The sequence below is a fragment of the Hippocampus zosterae genome, chromosome 8 (assembly GCF_025434085.1).
Source record: "Hippocampus zosterae strain Florida chromosome 8, ASM2543408v3, whole genome shotgun sequence".
Lineage (NCBI taxonomy): Eukaryota > Metazoa > Chordata > Actinopteri > Syngnathiformes > Syngnathidae > Hippocampus > Hippocampus zosterae.
This window is the reverse complement of record NC_067458.1, coordinates 13722366-13740599: the sequence shown is the minus strand read 5'-3', so window position 1 is coordinate 13740599 and position 18234 is coordinate 13722366. Positions and strand designations below refer to the sequence as shown.

The 18234-nt window shown below is 40.4% G+C and overlaps 1 protein-coding gene across 14 annotated transcripts in view; it reads left to right on the top strand.

Moving 5' to 3' along the window:
* ttll7 (tubulin tyrosine ligase-like family, member 7) overlaps positions 1–18234 on the top strand; it is a 63731-nt gene that overhangs the window by 18059 nt on the left and 27438 nt on the right. For all 14 annotated transcript variants that reach the window (XM_052074521.1, XM_052074518.1, XM_052074523.1 and 11 more), the window contains 4 exons: positions 819–983; positions 2468–2626; positions 15321–15415; positions 17204–17351. In XM_052074521.1, coding sequence (XP_051930481.1) covers positions 819–983; positions 2468–2626; positions 15321–15415; positions 17204–17351 — 567 coding nt within the window. The remainder of the gene's footprint in view (positions 1–818; positions 984–2467; positions 2627–15320; positions 15416–17203; positions 17352–18234) is intronic.

Genomic DNA, 18234 nt, shown 5'->3' with positions numbered 1-18234 from the left:
ATAATTGGGAGAGTTACGTCAGGAAAGGCAACTGAGCCAGAAATCAGGTTAGTCAATCAAGTTAGAAACGTGATTCACTTTTGTGACCCCTGATGGGAGGATCCAAAAGAGAAGATTACATTATATATTAGTGTGTATAAGGGATGGGCTTTTGAACAAATTTCCTTGATCAATTCATAGGGTAAAGGGGTGTTTGACACGCTAACTTCGCCTGGTAACCGGCTCATCACTGTTTATATTATTAATATTCAATCAGTTGTTATTCAAAATTGTGAACTGACAAACTTTGCACTTTATTTGGCATTATCTTATGGTCGGAACCAACAATCAAAATTTTATGTTTTATTTTCTTGTGCATTTAGGCTATAAACCTGTTTGGCCCTGAATTTGTTGGCCTTCTGCTTAGCAGTGAAGTGTGTTACGCCTTTGAAAGTAATGACAGCGTTACATAAAGTTGCTAGACATCAGTTTCCACATCATCATGATTCTTGATGCTAATCGAATTGGTAAATGAATCTCATATGCTCATCTCAGGTTTGTAATTTTTAGAGTATTCTGCCTTCTGGGATAATTCATCATCAATCACAAATGACTAATAATAGCAGACTTCCCCCAATCAATAAAAAATGTAGCATCCATACTATATTTGAGATTATGAGCTTTCCTTATGTATAAAGCATTAAACTGATTAAAAGGGACTTGATGGGCGTAAAATACCATCTGCTGAGGGCTTCTGTTTTTTTCATCATTATTAATAGGACTGTACAGTTTTACTAAACAAAATATGTCATCCTTCTCACCCAACTTTGTCTCCTCAGAGTCAGCTCTACATGCATCTTACCAACTACTCAGTCAACAAACACAATGAGAATTTTGAACGGGATGAGACGGTGGACAAAGGCAGCAAAAGATCCATCAGCTGGTTCACAGAGTTCCTGCGCACCAATGATTACGACGTGGCCAAATTCTGGGGTGACGTCTCTGTACGTGGTTTGACCACTACACATTCACATCAGACGTGTAGCAAATGCAAACAGCACATGCTCACCGACATCTGGAAGCACACACTCACGTATACAGTACCCATCCTGCCTGGATCACAAAAAGTGGACCAGCAAAGGTTTGACAAGATGTGTTTTGACAGATATTCGGTCAGCTTTAGAATTTTGTTTAACTGACTGGAAGGAGACGGTCAAAACATCATTCCTGCAGGGTGAGCTCGCCACTCTGGCACTGTTCCCAGCTCATCTAAACACCTCTACTTTGCCCCCCCAAACACACATTTTTGGTTGTAAACCCCCACCCCACACACACACACACATACACACACACACACACACACACACTCTGACTTCTATTGACCACAGTTGTAAAACTGTCACCTTAGTGGAAAAGATTTAGGACCAAGCAAGTTGTTATATTTTTTCTTGTGTAGTCCTGTAGTAAGCAAAGAGAAAATATATTTTTTTCTTTTTGTCTTCTGGACCTTTGTGCTGTATCTTCCCATCCATTGGTGACACACCAAAGTGTCACCCACTGACTCAGCCAGATGTCCTCCACCTCTCTTGCCCTCTCATCCTTTTTTCCATGCTATTTTATCTGAAGCTGCACTTTGCTATTGCTCTCTGCCCACCATCCTTCGCTTTTCATCATTGTGCTTACCACTTTGATGCATATAGACCAGGTGCTGGGCTGTTTGGACTCTTTTCCTGCAAGGAGCACAACAAGAAAGCCAGAGGCCATTATAGTACAGCTACTATGTTTTTTAAAATGTGCCTTTCAACTCAATTGCAAGTCTTTGTATGATATATCAAGAAGTGTAATGATGCTCTGAAAGTACGAGTGAATTTGACTGCGCTTAGACAAAGTATGCTAGTGAGAAACATATAAAACAACTCCACAAAACATGCGCTCTGAGTTGTGAATTGTTCAGTGGCTGAGACAAAAACGCCCACACCCACACACTCTTCTGGCATCAAAGCTGGCATAGTGGGAGCAGGTGTCTGTACCGGGCAGCCTGTGGATTGGACAGTTGCACGGACCTATGTGAGGGACAGACGGTGGGGCTTTTGCCTTATCAGTCCAAGGCCAGAACATTGCATCCCCCTCTTGCGACCAACAGTTAGTGATTTCTGAGCAGTGTATGGGCCAGCAACACTGCATGGGACTTGACTCGGGAGCGAAAGCTTTGTTGGAGGCAGGGGGGGGTTTGGGGGGGGGGGGGAGTACAAACCAACAAAAACTAGTACAGTACATGTCCAAACTCAAACATTCTTGTAGATTGTTCCCTGCTTTCTTTCTGTAGCTTTAAATATCAAAAAGTGCACTACTTGTGATGGCCGAACTGTTTGTTGTATTAATGTTTTATGGGGTCAAGAATTTTTTCCTTTTTCAATTTGGATTTTTTTTTTTGTTCTACTAACCTCATGTGTGATGGTGTCGTTTCTCTTTTTGTATCTCATGACAGGAACTGGTTGTAAAGACATTAATAGTGGCGGAGCCCCACGTGCTGCATGCGTACCGCATGTGCAGGCCTGGTCAGCCACCAGGGAGCGACAGTGTCTGCTTTGAGGTCCTGGGCTTTGACATAATCCTGGACCGTAAACTCAAACCTTGGCTTCTGGAGGTACAGTTTCATTGGCATGTAGAACAGTTTTGAAATAAATATCTTTACATTGCTATTTAAATGCAAATCAGATTTTCCTCATGTTTAAATGAGTTCCTTGTTGATGAGTTGATGAAGTGGTTTTAAACCCCAAGATTGACTGGCTACCAATGAGTACCCACCCTCAAAGTTCGTCTAGTTTACTCACAACCCAAATAAGGTCAAGCACTATCGTCAATGGATGGACAGATAGCAATATAGAGTTGCCACTCTTCGATTAAAAGTGGTATTTGATATGTGTGGTTCAGAAATAAGTGCTACAGTCTGCAGAGTCTCATCTGTCCAGTTGCTAACAGCAGCTACTGAAGTGAAGCACTGTTCCATCCAGCAGGAGAGAGGGCAACGGTACCTCACTCTGACAGAACGCATAAACACACACTGATTTTCTTGTACACTCTTGTTCCTGGTGCACAGAAACGGTGAGACACACCCACATGGCCTCTAATGTGTGTGCGTGAATGTGTGTGTGTGTGTGTGTGTGTGTGTGTGTGTCTGTCTGTCTCTCTCTCTCTCCATATATACGTGTGTGTATATGTGTATCTATCTATCTATCTATCTATCTATCTATCTATCTATCTATCTATCTATCTATCTATCTATCTATCTATCTATCTATCTATCTATCTATCTATTAGAACTGTCAACAATTAAAATATTTAATCTAATTAAAAACGCAACTGTCAGAATTAACTCACATGAACTAAAAATTAATCGCGATTACTCGCGCATTTTTGATCGTTTCTGAATATCCTTTTCTATTTTTTGTCCTATTTTTCTCTTTTAATGCTCTCATCAACATGGAATCATGAATCCGTTTTCTATGTGCAAAATGCAAATATTTACTGAAATAATTTCGATTTTCAATTTTACATGAACATTTTTCACTTGGCGCAGTAATTCACACAATCTCTCACACAATATTACTGTCCATCAACAAGAGTGAAAAAAATATTTTGTCACACAACAGCTGCTTTAACAGCTCTTTTTTATGGAATCAAAACAGAGCAATATAACATTATAAAGTGCACACCTAAGGTAAACTAGTACTCAGCCTATAGTGGATTTAAGCCATGGTTGCATACTTCGTTTTTCTCAAGTTTGCTTTGAAAAACAGCAGTCAGGCTATGTTGATTCTGTTGGTCCTTCTTGCGCGCAAGTCTCTCTACGGTTTTGTGTAGACATCATTTCGGATTACTACACTTGGTTCGATGACAATACTGGAGACGTTTTATTTTCAGTATGGTCGCTACCACTGCACCGCTGAACTGTCGACGTGTCTCAGCGCACCGTCGCTGTCAGACAAACACAGAGAAGCGCCACCCCATTATTTATATCGACACGGAACACGCTAACCTTCCACACAAAATAGTTCCAAACAAGTAACAATCGCGTCAGTGGCATACATCGAACTCAACAGAATGCCTGTCGTGTTATCAATTTTCTTCACTTTGAAATGATCCATAGCTGTCTGTCTTAGACGAGGGAGCGGAGTACTCACATCAGCTGTGTGCTTGGCCATTAAGTGGTATTTCAGACTCGACGTGCTATGATGATAGCTCAGTTTACAACTGGAAAACATACAGGTAACTTTGGTCTTGTCAGTGGAACAATCTGGCAACTTTTTAAAAGTAAACTTTCCATTCATAAACTCTTTAAGTATCCGTTTTCTGTGTCTCGCGCTGCCGTGGCTGGCAAAACAAATGTGCGTGGACCTGTGCTGGGCGCTTGTTGTTTTGTTTCTGGTTTATTTATAGAGCAACGTAACATCCGCTGTGATGTGTGCCTCGTTAATCTCGCTAGAAAAAATTTAATCCCGTTAAAATTCATTTAAATTAATGCCAGTAAAAACGCGCAAAACTGACAGCTCTAATATACATATGTTATTGTACATTCAAAGGACTGTTTAAGCAGGCCCGAGACTTAATTACATGCATGCACACACTCACTTACACCCACATAAAACGTAAGTAGAGGACTACAGTATGGGCATGGAATGTACACACACACACAAGCAATATATAGGTCAGGATAGCACGAAACACGCCCTTAATTCAACGTCAATCTCTCAAGTGTCACTCATTGCAGAGTGGGCTTCAATTTAGAGTCCACTCCAGGATTTGCGGCTGACCATTGTCATGTCACCCAGTCAGTTAAAGCCTGACCTAAATCCTAAAACCAGACTGAGCAACTCCCCCACCATCTCCCTTATTCCATTCCCTGCTCCCCCAAAATGGACTAAAGGGACGAATGCTCCGGAGAGTTTTGCCAGGTTGTTGCCATCACGCTGCCTAAAAGGACAATTGAGATGCAGTACATGATTGTACCAAGTATAGTAGTAGCAGACTATAGCCACACCGGATAAAACAAATATGAAGAATAAAGACAATAAAGTCAAAATTACAAGTCATAATATTGCAAGAATGGAAGTAAAAATCTGACAATTTATTCCTTTAATTTTCATGTAAAAATGTGACACAGAAAGAGTAATCTTGCAATTCTACATCAGGTTTTTTTATGAGTGATTGTAAAAATCAGCACACAATGTCTTTCCCTTTAGAGACCTGCCATACAATAACCATTAGCTAGTAGTTAAAAACATGGCTGGTTTATGGCCCAACATATTTTGTGATGTAATATTAAACATTCATTTTTTAATTCTTTGAAGTTTAACTGTCTTATTTAATTTTTAGATATTATAATTTGCTTTTCTGCATGGCTCTTTCTACTTTGAAATGGTCGAAGGACTGATATTTGCAGTCTATGTTTGGGATTCTTCATTTTGTTACCTGGCTTATTGTGCTTTGCGATTCTGCACCTGTATCACGTGACAAAGGACAGAGAGGAGGAGTGCAACTTCTGTTTCAGTGTGACTGTGTGTGCATGTGTGTGTGTGCGCATGTTGAGTGCGTGTGACACATGGTACAGAGCCATGATTGCGGTTGTTCCACTCCAGTAGTAATGATCCCCCCTGTGCGACGAGCAGCTCTCTATAACGTTCATCAATTAACATCCTTCACGCATACACCTACTGCCTCTTTCATGCAACATTTACAGCAACCGTCAGTTATTGCCAAAACTCAACATGATTATTCAGGGGACAGTTGTTGGAATCAAGAGTCTTTCTTAAATGCTCTCTGCGCAGGTTGTCAAGTCTGAAAATAACTTTATTACATCTGTAGCCTGTTGATGTGCACTTGTTATTCAATCGGGACGTGAAACGCAGCAAGGACAGGATTTCTGAAAACTGTGCCCTTTGGCAAGCCCTCAAGCTTGAATCTAATTTATTGAAACATTACTTTGCTGCAGTTTGAGGTTAAGTAAATCTATTTCAAACCATTTCGCGATATCTAATTTGCAACTTTTCTTTACTTCCAAAATGGTCAGAGTCGTGTCAGGAATTGAAACACGATCTCATCTCTCCAAGTTTGTTCTTAATTAGTAGATGTAACCGCTCAGGTTTCACTGTTGGTGTCATTGTGAATTAACCACACCACGCCTGTTTGCTGCCCAGTGCGCCATTCTGACACGACATCCTCTTTTACTCCTTCAAATGTCCACGTTGGTTGTTGGACATGCATACTTGCAGACAGGAAATGGATGGAACTCCAATCTGTATAAACTCAAAGCCAATCGGATACCTGAGTGCTCGATAGTATCAAATATAAGAATGTGTCAAATTAAATTAGCCCTTTCCGTTGCATTGGTGCTAAAAATCATGTCATTTTCTGAGAATTTGTAGGAGGCCGGTGATTGAAAATGAACATGTCTTCCTCTCACATGCTCTTATTAAAGACAGACCAAGAGCAGCAATTTTTGGAGGTCTCATGTTTTGAGAGTTTTGCCTCAGAAAGGTGAAGATGCCAAATATCCAAATAAAATATGTAAACTGCCTCAAGACTATATATGACAAATGCATACCAGCTACATTTCTTCACAGGGAAAACAATTACAGGCAAGAGTAATGGCTCTTCAATTAAGGTCAACAATTGGAGAGCGAGAGATACGGAGAAAAGGGAGAGAGACAGGCGTTTTTGTAACTTGGTAGTATAAGTCAAGTCAAGTCAACAGTATTTATAGAGCACGTATAGTGGTTAACACGTTCATGTTTGTGCATAATGACTCCTGCTCATTCCCATTTTTGCAGGCAAGGACACAGAGATCACCTGGCTCACAATGTCTGTTATAGCGGATCACAAAAAAACTCTTCCACACCACAACTGTACAAAGATTAATTATGTGATGAAGAAATTGGTCACATTTGTGGACACAACAGTCCCTCACCCAAACGGGACACTTCCATTAAAGGTGCCCAGACAGCATGCCTTGCATAACGGAAACATTTCATTAAACTTATTTAATTGCAACCCACGGGCACACACACTTACGTACCTTATCTCTCAATATTGGATTGGATTGGATTGGATTGGATACAACTTTATTGTCAATATATGTCAATATAGACGCATTGTACCCCGTCATCCAATTCAGGCTTCAATCCTCACTCGCCATGCCGTCGTTTACATTAACTCAACTGTGTGGTAGCGTATACCAGTTTGAAAGCTGTTGGAAAATTGAGGACGCACTCAATGTTAATTGTCAGATTGTCACTCATAAGAATCATCACCTGTAAGCCATCTAAAAATTCAGTCATATGAATGAAATCTAGGGCCAGCACAGATGTGCAAAACGGTCGGCGGTTAAGTTTATCTCTCCTTATTTTTCAAGGGGGTTCGCAAAACAGTATGCATGCCGTGAATAAACACAAAATAAGCTATCATCTATCATTTTTGCAAGGTGTCCACGAACCTCCACAAAAGACAAATAGATTGAGGTCCAGCCTCATTATCGTCACTGGAACCCAAGAGATGCCAGTACACGCTGCAGTGCAGGCAAGCATGATTATTGATGGTTGTGATTACATCTCGCCATCCATTCCTTCCCATTTTCTATCCCCCCTGCTGCTCGAGAAGGGTTGTGCAGAGTGATCGGCAACTAATGAGGCGGGCATGGTTAGTTAGGTCAAGCGTGGCATGGGGTGTTTGTGTCTCAGTGTGAGTGTGTCTGTGCGGTTGTGTGTGAATTGGCATAACGACAACAGACCGATGGACTGCAGCTGGATTGCTTCCCCGAAGGCTGTGATACTTCAACCCCTCCCTCCCTTCCTGCATGTTTCCTCTCTTTTTGTGCGCTACACCCGATTGCTTCAAGATGAGTTTGGTTTCACTGTCTATCCCTCCGAGCCAACATAATCCAGACTTCCTTTACTTTTGAGTGCAAATGTACGTGCCCTGTTTGTGTGGACTAATCTGCAATGGCAAGTGTAAACAGATGCCACAATACTCACGTATACACACAGAAACCCACACATAGATGTTTTATTCTCCTCCGCCTCCAACACATACAAACATGCACCGCAAATGAAATGCAACTGTTGTGTACGAGTTAACTTCCCATACAGAATAAATAGTCTCTCTCTAACATTTGTGGCCATGTGAATCAAACATTCTTTGGTCTGTGCGGTGAATCCTCTGTGAGGTTAAAGGTTTGTATTCCTCCAGCTGTAAATCTGAACAGCAGTTGTTAGCATAGCACTGACATTTTGCAGGGAAGATTTAGAGCTTTAGCAGCCGTTATATTTTCTAACCTCTCCAATGTCCTCCACAGTGATTCTGAGTTAAATGCTACTTACAGTATTTACTGTAAGCTCTCCTCATTCAATGTACTGTAATCTAGGGGTGAAAAATGACAGCGAACACATACCATTTTGTATTCTTAAATTTCTTGCTTTAATCCTCCTTCCTTTTTTAAAATATTCCTTCTGCGTTTGATTAATCTGCTGCACTTAGCGGGGTTCATTCTTATTTAAATGCTCATTGATTTTGTTCCAGGCTCTGAGAGGCGTTGCCTTTTCCCCTGTAAGCTCTAGGTGGCAGTAGATACTTAGAAGCCACGCTTTGGCTCATACAGAGGTTTATTAAGGAATAATTAGAATGATATATGGAACTGTCTGTGTCTATCCACATCCATTTTCCTCTAAAATGACTATTTCATAGAATAAGTATCAAATTAGGGCTGTGTATGCCTTATATATGGAGCATGTGAAAACACACCTTAGCATTTAGTCATTAATCATCATGCGTGGTAACGCCACTGACAGTATGACTATGTGCATGTCATTGAGGCAGAAGATAGATACTGCATGTAAACAGTAGTCAGAAAGTTGTTGTTTGTGAATGTATTGGATATTTAGAAGAAATATTTTGTCCCAACAATAACTAAATATTACCATCTTGATATATCTTATCAATAAATCTCACCACTGTGTGCGCTGATTTTTAAAATATAAGATGTACGATAAAGTTAAGCATCAACTTGTGTACTCACAGGACCTTTACCAGCAGATGAGTTGCTCGGCCTTTGTCAGCCTTAACAGTACCACAGAAAGAAAGAACACAATTGCGATGGCTGGAACAAGACCACAATTTAAGGGACATGAAAAGTCTACACACCTGTGTTCAAATGTTTTTGCAATTGTGGAAAGAAAATAGCCCCAGTTTAACCGTTTCATATATTTTTCAAGCTTTAATGTAAGCACAAATTTGAATTGTAACTTGTAATGACTCAGCTAAAAAAAAAAGTAAAAGTAATAATAAACAACTGAGATAATGGTTGCAAAAGTGTGCACACACTCTTATTTGTAAAACTTTGGCCTTGTTTACATTCAAACTTATGTCACGCTGGAGTTAGCACGCCTGCCACCCTTTAACGTGCCTCTGATTAAGTAAATACGTTCAGATGTTCTCGCAGACTTTTCTTGACTTTTTTTTGTTGGTTTTTTTTTGCTTTCTAGCAATGGCCTGAGGGTTTTGCTCTAACTCTGACTCATATGAGACCATATCAAAATCTCCCAAGCATGTGGGGAAATGTGTTACAGTCTGATCTAACCAAACTTTCTTTGGAGTTAACCAGGGGCACTTGAAATCGCGTCAAGTGTAAGATGACTCTCACTTAACATGAGTTTGAATGAGATTGGTTCACTCTGAACACAGCTGTATTCACAGGTATAAGATGGTGGTGCATACATTTAAAAATGACAATATCTTGATTTTTTTTTTTAATATGTATTGCAAAAACCTGGCATCTCCGCAGGGGTGTGTCGACTTATAATGCCCACTGTAACTGGCCATTTGTATGTTTATCTGTTTGTCTATCTGTTGAGTAGTCGCTCCTCTGCTCAATCACTCTCTTGCTCCCTTGTTCTCCTTACAATCGCTCTGTAACAAACACTTCATTCTGGCAGCGGTTTGGACTGTGCCGATACCCTCCATTGTGCATGGCAGAGCCTTGTCAAAGCAGCAGTTGTTTACACACTGCTTAGAATAATAAGAGGGAGAATTATACTGAACTGATTAATCAAGAGGAGACCTTGCACTTGTTAGACGACTTCTCCAGACATAGAATGGATGATTTGTTTCGGAAAAGAAGGCAGCTGATTGGTGTTTGGCCAACACCATGGCCATGTTATAGGGCACAGAAAGTAAATCAGTGTCAAATTGAGTTTTATTTTCAAGGGCAAAGTCAGATTATCACTGATAAGAGTTACCCGGGTAAATTATGAATGCATTACCCCAAAATTTGAAATAGCAATAAAAACAGGAAACATTTAGATGGGACTAAGACTCTAGACAGGTATTTCAGTGACACTCAGGGAATTTTCTTCGACAGTGCATATGCATTCGGGCATGAAAATGGGCAAATCTTGCTTTTCGTGCCGGTGCAAGCCATGTTTGGGAATTTGGAAGGCTGCGTTGTGCCATGCTGGGCATCTGGCGGACCAAGAGCGTTCTCTTTTGCACATACCCAGTGCATCTGACAATTTGGTGGCTGAATATAGATTCAACTTTTGCCGGAAGCAGGTCTAAGTTGTGGCGCAGGTGGTGTTTTTTTGGGTCAAAAAGATTCATGTACTGTTCAGTGAGAAATAAAGGAAAATGGGTTTGGGTTTTGCGGAAAGTATTTGGAAATATATCATGTGGTGATTACATAGACTTAAAAGTTACATGTACAATACAGTGGAGGTAAAGATCCCCAAGTTCATTATTTTCGGGGTGCAAAATGAAAAACATATACAATATAAAGAATTTGCAGCTCGGCCTCTGATCTTGCCATGAATAATTGAGTGATCATAAGGATAAAGCTGTCCTGTGAAAAGTTACTGACGTGATACCTACTTCCCTGCATGCTTACGCTGCTGTTCGACTACATAAGTGATATTTGGGTTACATGGATGCCATGCCGATGCTAAAAGGAATCAGAGCTGGAGTAAAAGGAGCGTCTAATCTTTTCATCTGACATTTTTATTGAATGCGTCTTGGAGCAACCAAGGGCTCCTTTAAGATCCTGCCAGAGTCACTTAAGGAAATCAGAGTGGGGGCTTTGGGAGCCAGCAGGGGTTCATTAGAACCAGACTGGCCAGACTTCCTCTGCCAGGGAACTGAAAAGGAGGAATACAGAAGGAGAGATGAATAAGGTAGCGACCAGACAGTGGGAAGAAAATGGTCTGAAAGACAGTAAGTAGGAAAGAGGGTGGTGAAACGAACCAAGTGCGGTAGGTAGGCTGAGAGGAAGACTGCGCGAAAGCAAAGAAGGGCACAGAAAGTACCGCCATGTCAGTCTACCTTGACAGCTTGACACCACAAATCAAATTAAGAAATGAAGACAAGAAACAAGACAACAGTTCCTGATATCGCAGCCAGTCTGCCTCTTTCCTATAGGCACTTCAAAGCCGTATTCCTTTTCATTCTTTCTCTCATTTCCGCGAGAGCTTAAACAGAAACATAACTTTGGTTTTCCTCTCCTTTAGTAAGGTACCGCAGGTCCAAATGTGGCTCTGTCTTCTGTGTACGAAAGAATCCAATGTAAATTGTTGATTGTTTTCTTTTGAGTGCAATCAATGGAAAGCGTTTTTCCCCCCTTTTTGTGCTGAGGCTATTCATAGCATCCAGCCCTCTTTCTACTTAATATTTGCTGTTTAGAAAAAGCACATGCGACTATGCGCCTATATTCATCCTCTGTAACCTTCCAGTGAGCTCAACCAATGACAGCAACATTAAATGTCACTTCATTTCAATCATTCCAGTTCTGTTGTCAAATACAAGGAACATTTCTTTATGGGCTGCAGAGTGTTTAAAGGCACACTGCCGCAAACATGCTACACTGACCCCTAATGGAAGTTTACAATTATTATTAGTCTTTCCAATTTTTCACAATTCAAAAAAAATAAAACAAGGTATTAGACAGTAGATTGCGATTGATGAGACAATTTGCTGTTGGTCGAGAGGGCAGTTTGACAATTTCACTTCACTTTGCTTTTGTGCTGGCTCTTCTCCTGTTTTTAAGCAACCTGCTCCCCTGTTGGAAAGACGGTCAACAACCTGGCTCGGTCAGGTCCTGGAAGCTTGGATATGCTTGTGAAATATCATTTTACAGCTTTGTTCCGCAATCTGTCACAGCACAGCAAGCGCCTTTGTGTGAGGATTAGTAGACCCATTCAGAGGAGGAAGAAATAGGGATGGAGTTCCTGAGTGCCCAGGACCTTGCACATCTCTGTAAAGGGGCTCTTGCTCAAAAATCTGTATGGTGCCAAAAGATCGAATGTTGTTTTCATACTTCTTTTTCTTAAACCCCTGATGAAAATATTGACCAGACTACTTGACTTAATTTCTTTCAATTTCAATCCGATCTGATGATTCAGAATTACATGCTAAAAATTTTAAACACGTCTTCCTCAATCTACGCACATTGCTGTGCTTAACAAGTCATCAACGTTCAGCATCTCAACTCAAGAATAGGCAAGCAGGTTAATAACCAAATACTTTTACCTCCCTTACACTCAAGTTCTTTATACTTTCCTACCATCACTTAGGACCTGTGCACATCCAACCCTGATGCTACAATACACATATTTTTTTTACTTTGCATCCTAAAATGATCATTATTATTATTTCAACAAACATTGTTTTAAAACATCATCAAGCATGATGTGTTTTTGACTTTCAAATGAGTGTCAACTCATTTGAAGGTAGGTATTAATAGGCTTTAAATGTCTTAGCATTCATTTAATAACAATAATAATATTTTATATTATTATTTGTTAATTGTTCATTTTCTGAACCGCTTTACTTCACGAGGGTCACAGAATTAATTGTTGTTTTTTCGATTAACTTGTTAAATTGCTTGACAGTAAATTGATAAGTGTTGGAGGAGACAGGAATAAAAAAAACCCCTCCCTTATTCTGCCTTAAAGCAATCATAAATATAAAGACCATTCTTCCATTCATATTCAGTACCGCTTATCATGTTCAGGGTCACGGGCTCAAAAAGCAATCTCAATGGATATTTGAAATAACACACTAACATTCACACCATCAATGACGGGCAACTGAAGCAATGCTGCCTGCACAGGACTCAGACATTTGAAGCACTACAGTGACCAAATATAAAGACCTCCAAATACAACCAACTCATAACCCAAAGAAGACAATGACCTTGCTGCCTTTTAATGCCTTCATTTTTATCTCCTTGGAAAAGGAAGTGAATGTCAGACATTACAGTATTGTGTTTCATATTACACCCGATCCACGATCTGACATTGCACTGGACTGTTTTGAAATATGTTTGAAAGGATGTATTTTTTCTCCCCGAGTGATTTGGCCTTTCATTCCACAAATAACCCATTGGCTATTGCAGTGCCTGCCGACCTCCTATTGAGACAAGGCATTCATTTTACATTAGAAAATCTAATGGCACACTGCCAAACAAAAGTGTCACAAAATCATGAATACTGAAGTAATTATGATCTCGCCTCAGTTTATTCACAAACAGTGTGAAATCGGTGCGTGTTTAATTGAACACAAAGCATTCATACTCGCGGGAAGTCACAACTTACTCTCTCAAATGAATGACAATTGGTCGATACACACCTACTGCTCTCTAATTGGGGTCTTGTATCTTATTCTGTTTGGGTTGTTGGATTGGCTCTGCGACAACTCTTGACTGAATATGATACTTTATCATATACAGCTGCAGCTGTAAGCTGTAACAGAGCATTTTTCGTACAACATAAAATAACAATAATCTAACTACGATGACTTTGAAAAGAAAAAAATGAAACACAAGTTGATGATACGAACAAAGTAGACAGCAGAAAATAGTCCCAGTCTTGTGTTGGGTCGAAAGCTAAAGAATAAAGATGCGTCTTCAAACGAGTTTGAAAAATTGAGAGAGAGGGAGCTTTTCTAACATTTTAGGGAAGGTCCTTCCAGAGAGAAGGACCGGCAACAGAAACGGCTCGATCTCATCTGAAGCTCGGCACCTCCAGTAGCGTCTGGTCCACAGACCTGAGGTACTGGCCAGAGGTGTAGGGGTGGACGAGCTCAGAGAGGTAAGCCGGGGTGAGACCATTTAAAGATTTGAAAACAAATCAAATTATCTTAAAATTAAATTTAAATTGCACTGGAACCCAGTGAAAGGAGTCCAGATTTCGGGGTATGCGCTCCTTGTTCTGCGTTCCATTTGGAAGGCAAGCAGCAGCATTTTGGACCAACTGGAGACACTTGAGGGAGGACTGGCTAACTCCAAAATAAAGTGCATTACCATAATTTAGCCGAGAGGTAACAAAGGCATGGATTACTGTTTCTAAGTGTTTGTGAGAAAGGAAGGGCTTTTCCTTAGCCACCTGCTTAAGATGGAAGGAGCCGCATTTCACAACAGCACTGATTTGATGGTTCAATTTCAAATCGCTGTCCAATCTGAAATCAATATTCAAGATTGTTGGCTTTAGATAGGATGGCAGGGGGCTCGATCAGCAGGGTGGAATGTACAAGGGCCACTGACACCATCATTTCTGTTTTCTTTTCGTTGAAATGTAAGAAATTCACTGATGGAAATAAAATACCATATTTTGACATTCTCACACAGGAATATTAGGAATGGTGATTCTTGACAGTTTCAGTGCCTACCTCTTTGGATTTATAGTTTTTACTTTGCTCTTTCATTAGTCTCATTTTCAAAGAAAAATGTACTGTAGCTGTACAAACAATTAGTACCTGTTGAATTTAAGATTTTGTGACTGTTTACCTAAAATGATAGCGAGCGGGGAGAGTCCTTCGCAGTGAAAGTCCAAAATCCAAAGTCCTATTCTAAACCCCATTGAGCATCTGCGGAAAAATGTGAAACTTGCTGTCGACAGATTCTCTCCATCCAATTTGACTGAATTAGCTTTTTTGCAACAAAGAATGGGCAAACATTTCTCCTTTTATTTGCCGAACATTCTGAAAACTATTATTTCTGCTCCACTTCACAATTGTGCTAGTTTGCTTTAATCCATCGCCCCATCCACAAAAAAAGGAAGATTTTGGTTATAAGCTGGAAAATGGGAAAAGTTCAAGTGGTATGTATACTTTTCAAGCCACTGTATGTATCCCATCCATTTTTTTCTTGTTTTACTTTGACCAGAAACATTTTTCTTTTCATCACTGCCATTTGCAATTGGCTACAAAGTCTGCCTCTTTAATTTGAGAAAAAACAATAGGTGATGATTACCATGACCTGGGTGACCTGGATGATGTATATTGACTGCTCTTTTCTCTAACAGATCAATCGAGCTCCAAGCTTTGGGACAGATCAGAAGATCGATTTTGATGTCAAGAGAGGAGTTTTGCTCAACGCTCTGAAACTGCTCAACATTAGGTAATGTTCTGAATTCAATTTAAAGATCCGTTATGCTTCAAGCGTGAAGCAAACTTCAAATCTTCCTTTGGGGGCGAGGTTCAATTGTCTGGGGTTCTTTATTTCGCGAAACAATTTGCACTGACGTGCGTGTACAATACGGTTCAACTCATTCACACTGATCACACAAGGTTAATATCATCCTGGAAATTTGGGGTGCTTTCAGCTCGAGACAAAAGTGACCTTATTTACTGTATTTATACCTCGGGTGAGAATAAGGAATGGTAAGTGCCAGGATACAAAGTTGTGCCTTTGATTTTGTGTTCCTTGAATGCTTATAAACAGTGTGCGTTTGTTTATAGTTTTGTATGCTCATTTAGATTGTGCATACTTCAATTTTTGTCATTCACCTTAATGTTTATGAAATCTTGATACTGTATTGTCACTGTGGGGTAGAATCTTTTCAACTTACATTCACAATGATGGATATTTTGGAGTCTTTATTTAATTTTTGGAATGTGTGAGCTCACATGGGCTTAAGTTGAAGCTGTGATTCAAACCCAGAATGTGCTTACCACATGCAACACCAGGCTGCTTTTCTCCCATTCCAATGTTCCAATGTTTAAGAATAACAATTATATAATTGTCTGATTATTTTCCCCATTCTCAATTGAGGAAGTTCCCTTCTATTCTTCTGGTAATGAACTTGCCCACAAATTGATCTTTGCACACTTGACTTGCTCCAGCTCCAAAATCACACACAAACACAATTAATTAATTGCATGCAGAATAGATCTAGCAGGGTCAGCTTTAGTGAGCTTTGCAAAAATCCCACAGGATGAAAAAAAAAAATCACTTTCTCCCATTGGCTCAGCAGGTCAAAATAAATGTCTCATCAAAAAGGTCTCAAAAGCAAAATCCCATGGTTGACCTTGGTACTGTTCTCACATTTAACACAGATTATTTTGATTATTTCATGACAAATGAATTGTAGGACGCAAAACTGTGTTTTGTGGTGGTGGTGAAAGGGTTCTTCTACACGTTCATGCTGAAGCGACCATTATTCTTTGTTCTATTCTCCCTCGCTAGCTCGATCCTCCCTTTTATCGTAAAGGATTCACTTCTCCCAAAGGAGGGCTTGTGGTCCCCGAGTCCGCTCGCAACACCAACTGTATTAACGTGGGATCAATTCAGACCCGACCGGGCATGGTCATTGATAAACCTCTGTCCCCGCCCTAATGGCACTCAATATCCAATTTGAAGGGCCAGCGATTGACGAAAATGAATTGCCCTTTCTCCAGACAAGCAAAGGCCAACTTGTATTCGAAGTCTGCTCATGTTTATCTTCTGTTAGTGGGTTTGTTTGTGTCTCTGCGACATATTTGATTGCAGTGTTTGATATTTGGCACGGTGTTATTTTTGGTTTCGAGCACCTCAGTTGTATTACCATGACAAGGCAAATTAGAGTTTTGAAAATGCTGTCACGTGTGGAGTCATGCAAAATATAAAAAAATCGACCCCGAACATACCCGACGAGCGTGGCTGTAATGATTAACTCTCTATGCGCTAATTTGCGTGAGTTTTGTCTAACTTTATGGTGTCACAGCAAGAGGACCATATGTAAGAAGAGTAATACGCTAAGAGTCATTATTTGAGTGGATGAAATGGAATCCTTGAAATGATTGTTTTTGGCCTACCACTGTGTTTTTGGACATACAGTTTTCTTTGACAGTGGATTGTCTGCACTGGTGGTGTCTGTGTCAGTGCCTCAACATTACATTGACTTTGTATTTATTTGTGTCAATGTAGAGCCAGCGATAAGAAACGTAACCTGGCACAGCAAAAAGCTGAGGCCCAGAGGCGACTCTATGGGCACGGCTCTGTAAAGAAACTCTCGGCTGCCTCATCAGACTGGGAGCGACAGCGTCACTCCCTGGAGCGAAGGCGAGAAGAGCTTGTGAGTTATAAAGACAACACTTCATTTAAATTTAGTCTAAGGCTTTTTATTTGGCAAGCAGACAATTACAAGGTGTTCCAGAAAAGTTACAGGACTGGTGTCACAAAAAAATGTGCTTCAGGTTTTCCATGTTGAAGTAAGCCCCCCTGTCGTCTCTTTCCCAGCCTTCTCTGCCAGGCCTTCGTGCACTCATGAAAGAAGTCTTGTGTGAACTTTCACAGCTTCGTCATCACGGATATCTTGTTGTCATGCACGTTTTCAAAACGGGTCCCCATGATGATCCGCTTTAACTTGGGAGAGAGGGAAAAAAAATGATACCAGGTTGGGTGGTTGGGGTGGTTGCTCCATCTCTGCGATGTTCTTGGACAGGAACTGCCAGATGCTCATTGTGCTGAGAGGAGGTGTTTTGTACTATTAAAGCAGCTCTCGCCTCCTCTCACACTAAACAAAATCGACACCGCAGGATCTCAGCGTAGTGTGCTGGTTGATTGTACAGCTGATATTGGAATGGACAGTTCTCAGTTTGGGTTTGAAATATGAAACTTTTCTTAACCACCTTGCATGCTTTTCTCCACTTTATTGGCCAGATACCGTATTGGCCTGAATATAATACAGTGTTATTTGGATTGAAATAAGACTGAAAAACGTGGGGGGTCGTCTTATATTCGGGTCTAGACATTATACCCATTCACAACGCTAGATGGCGCCAGATATCATTGAAGAGAATGCTGAGCTCATTGACTCCCCAGGCCAAAGCGAACTCCTGTCACGAAGAATAAAAATAAAAATAGCGGTAGCACAAAGAAGAAAAAAAATAGCAGCAAGAAAGAAAAGAAGAAAATAATAGAAGACATAACAGAAAATGGAGAAACGTAGCGATAAT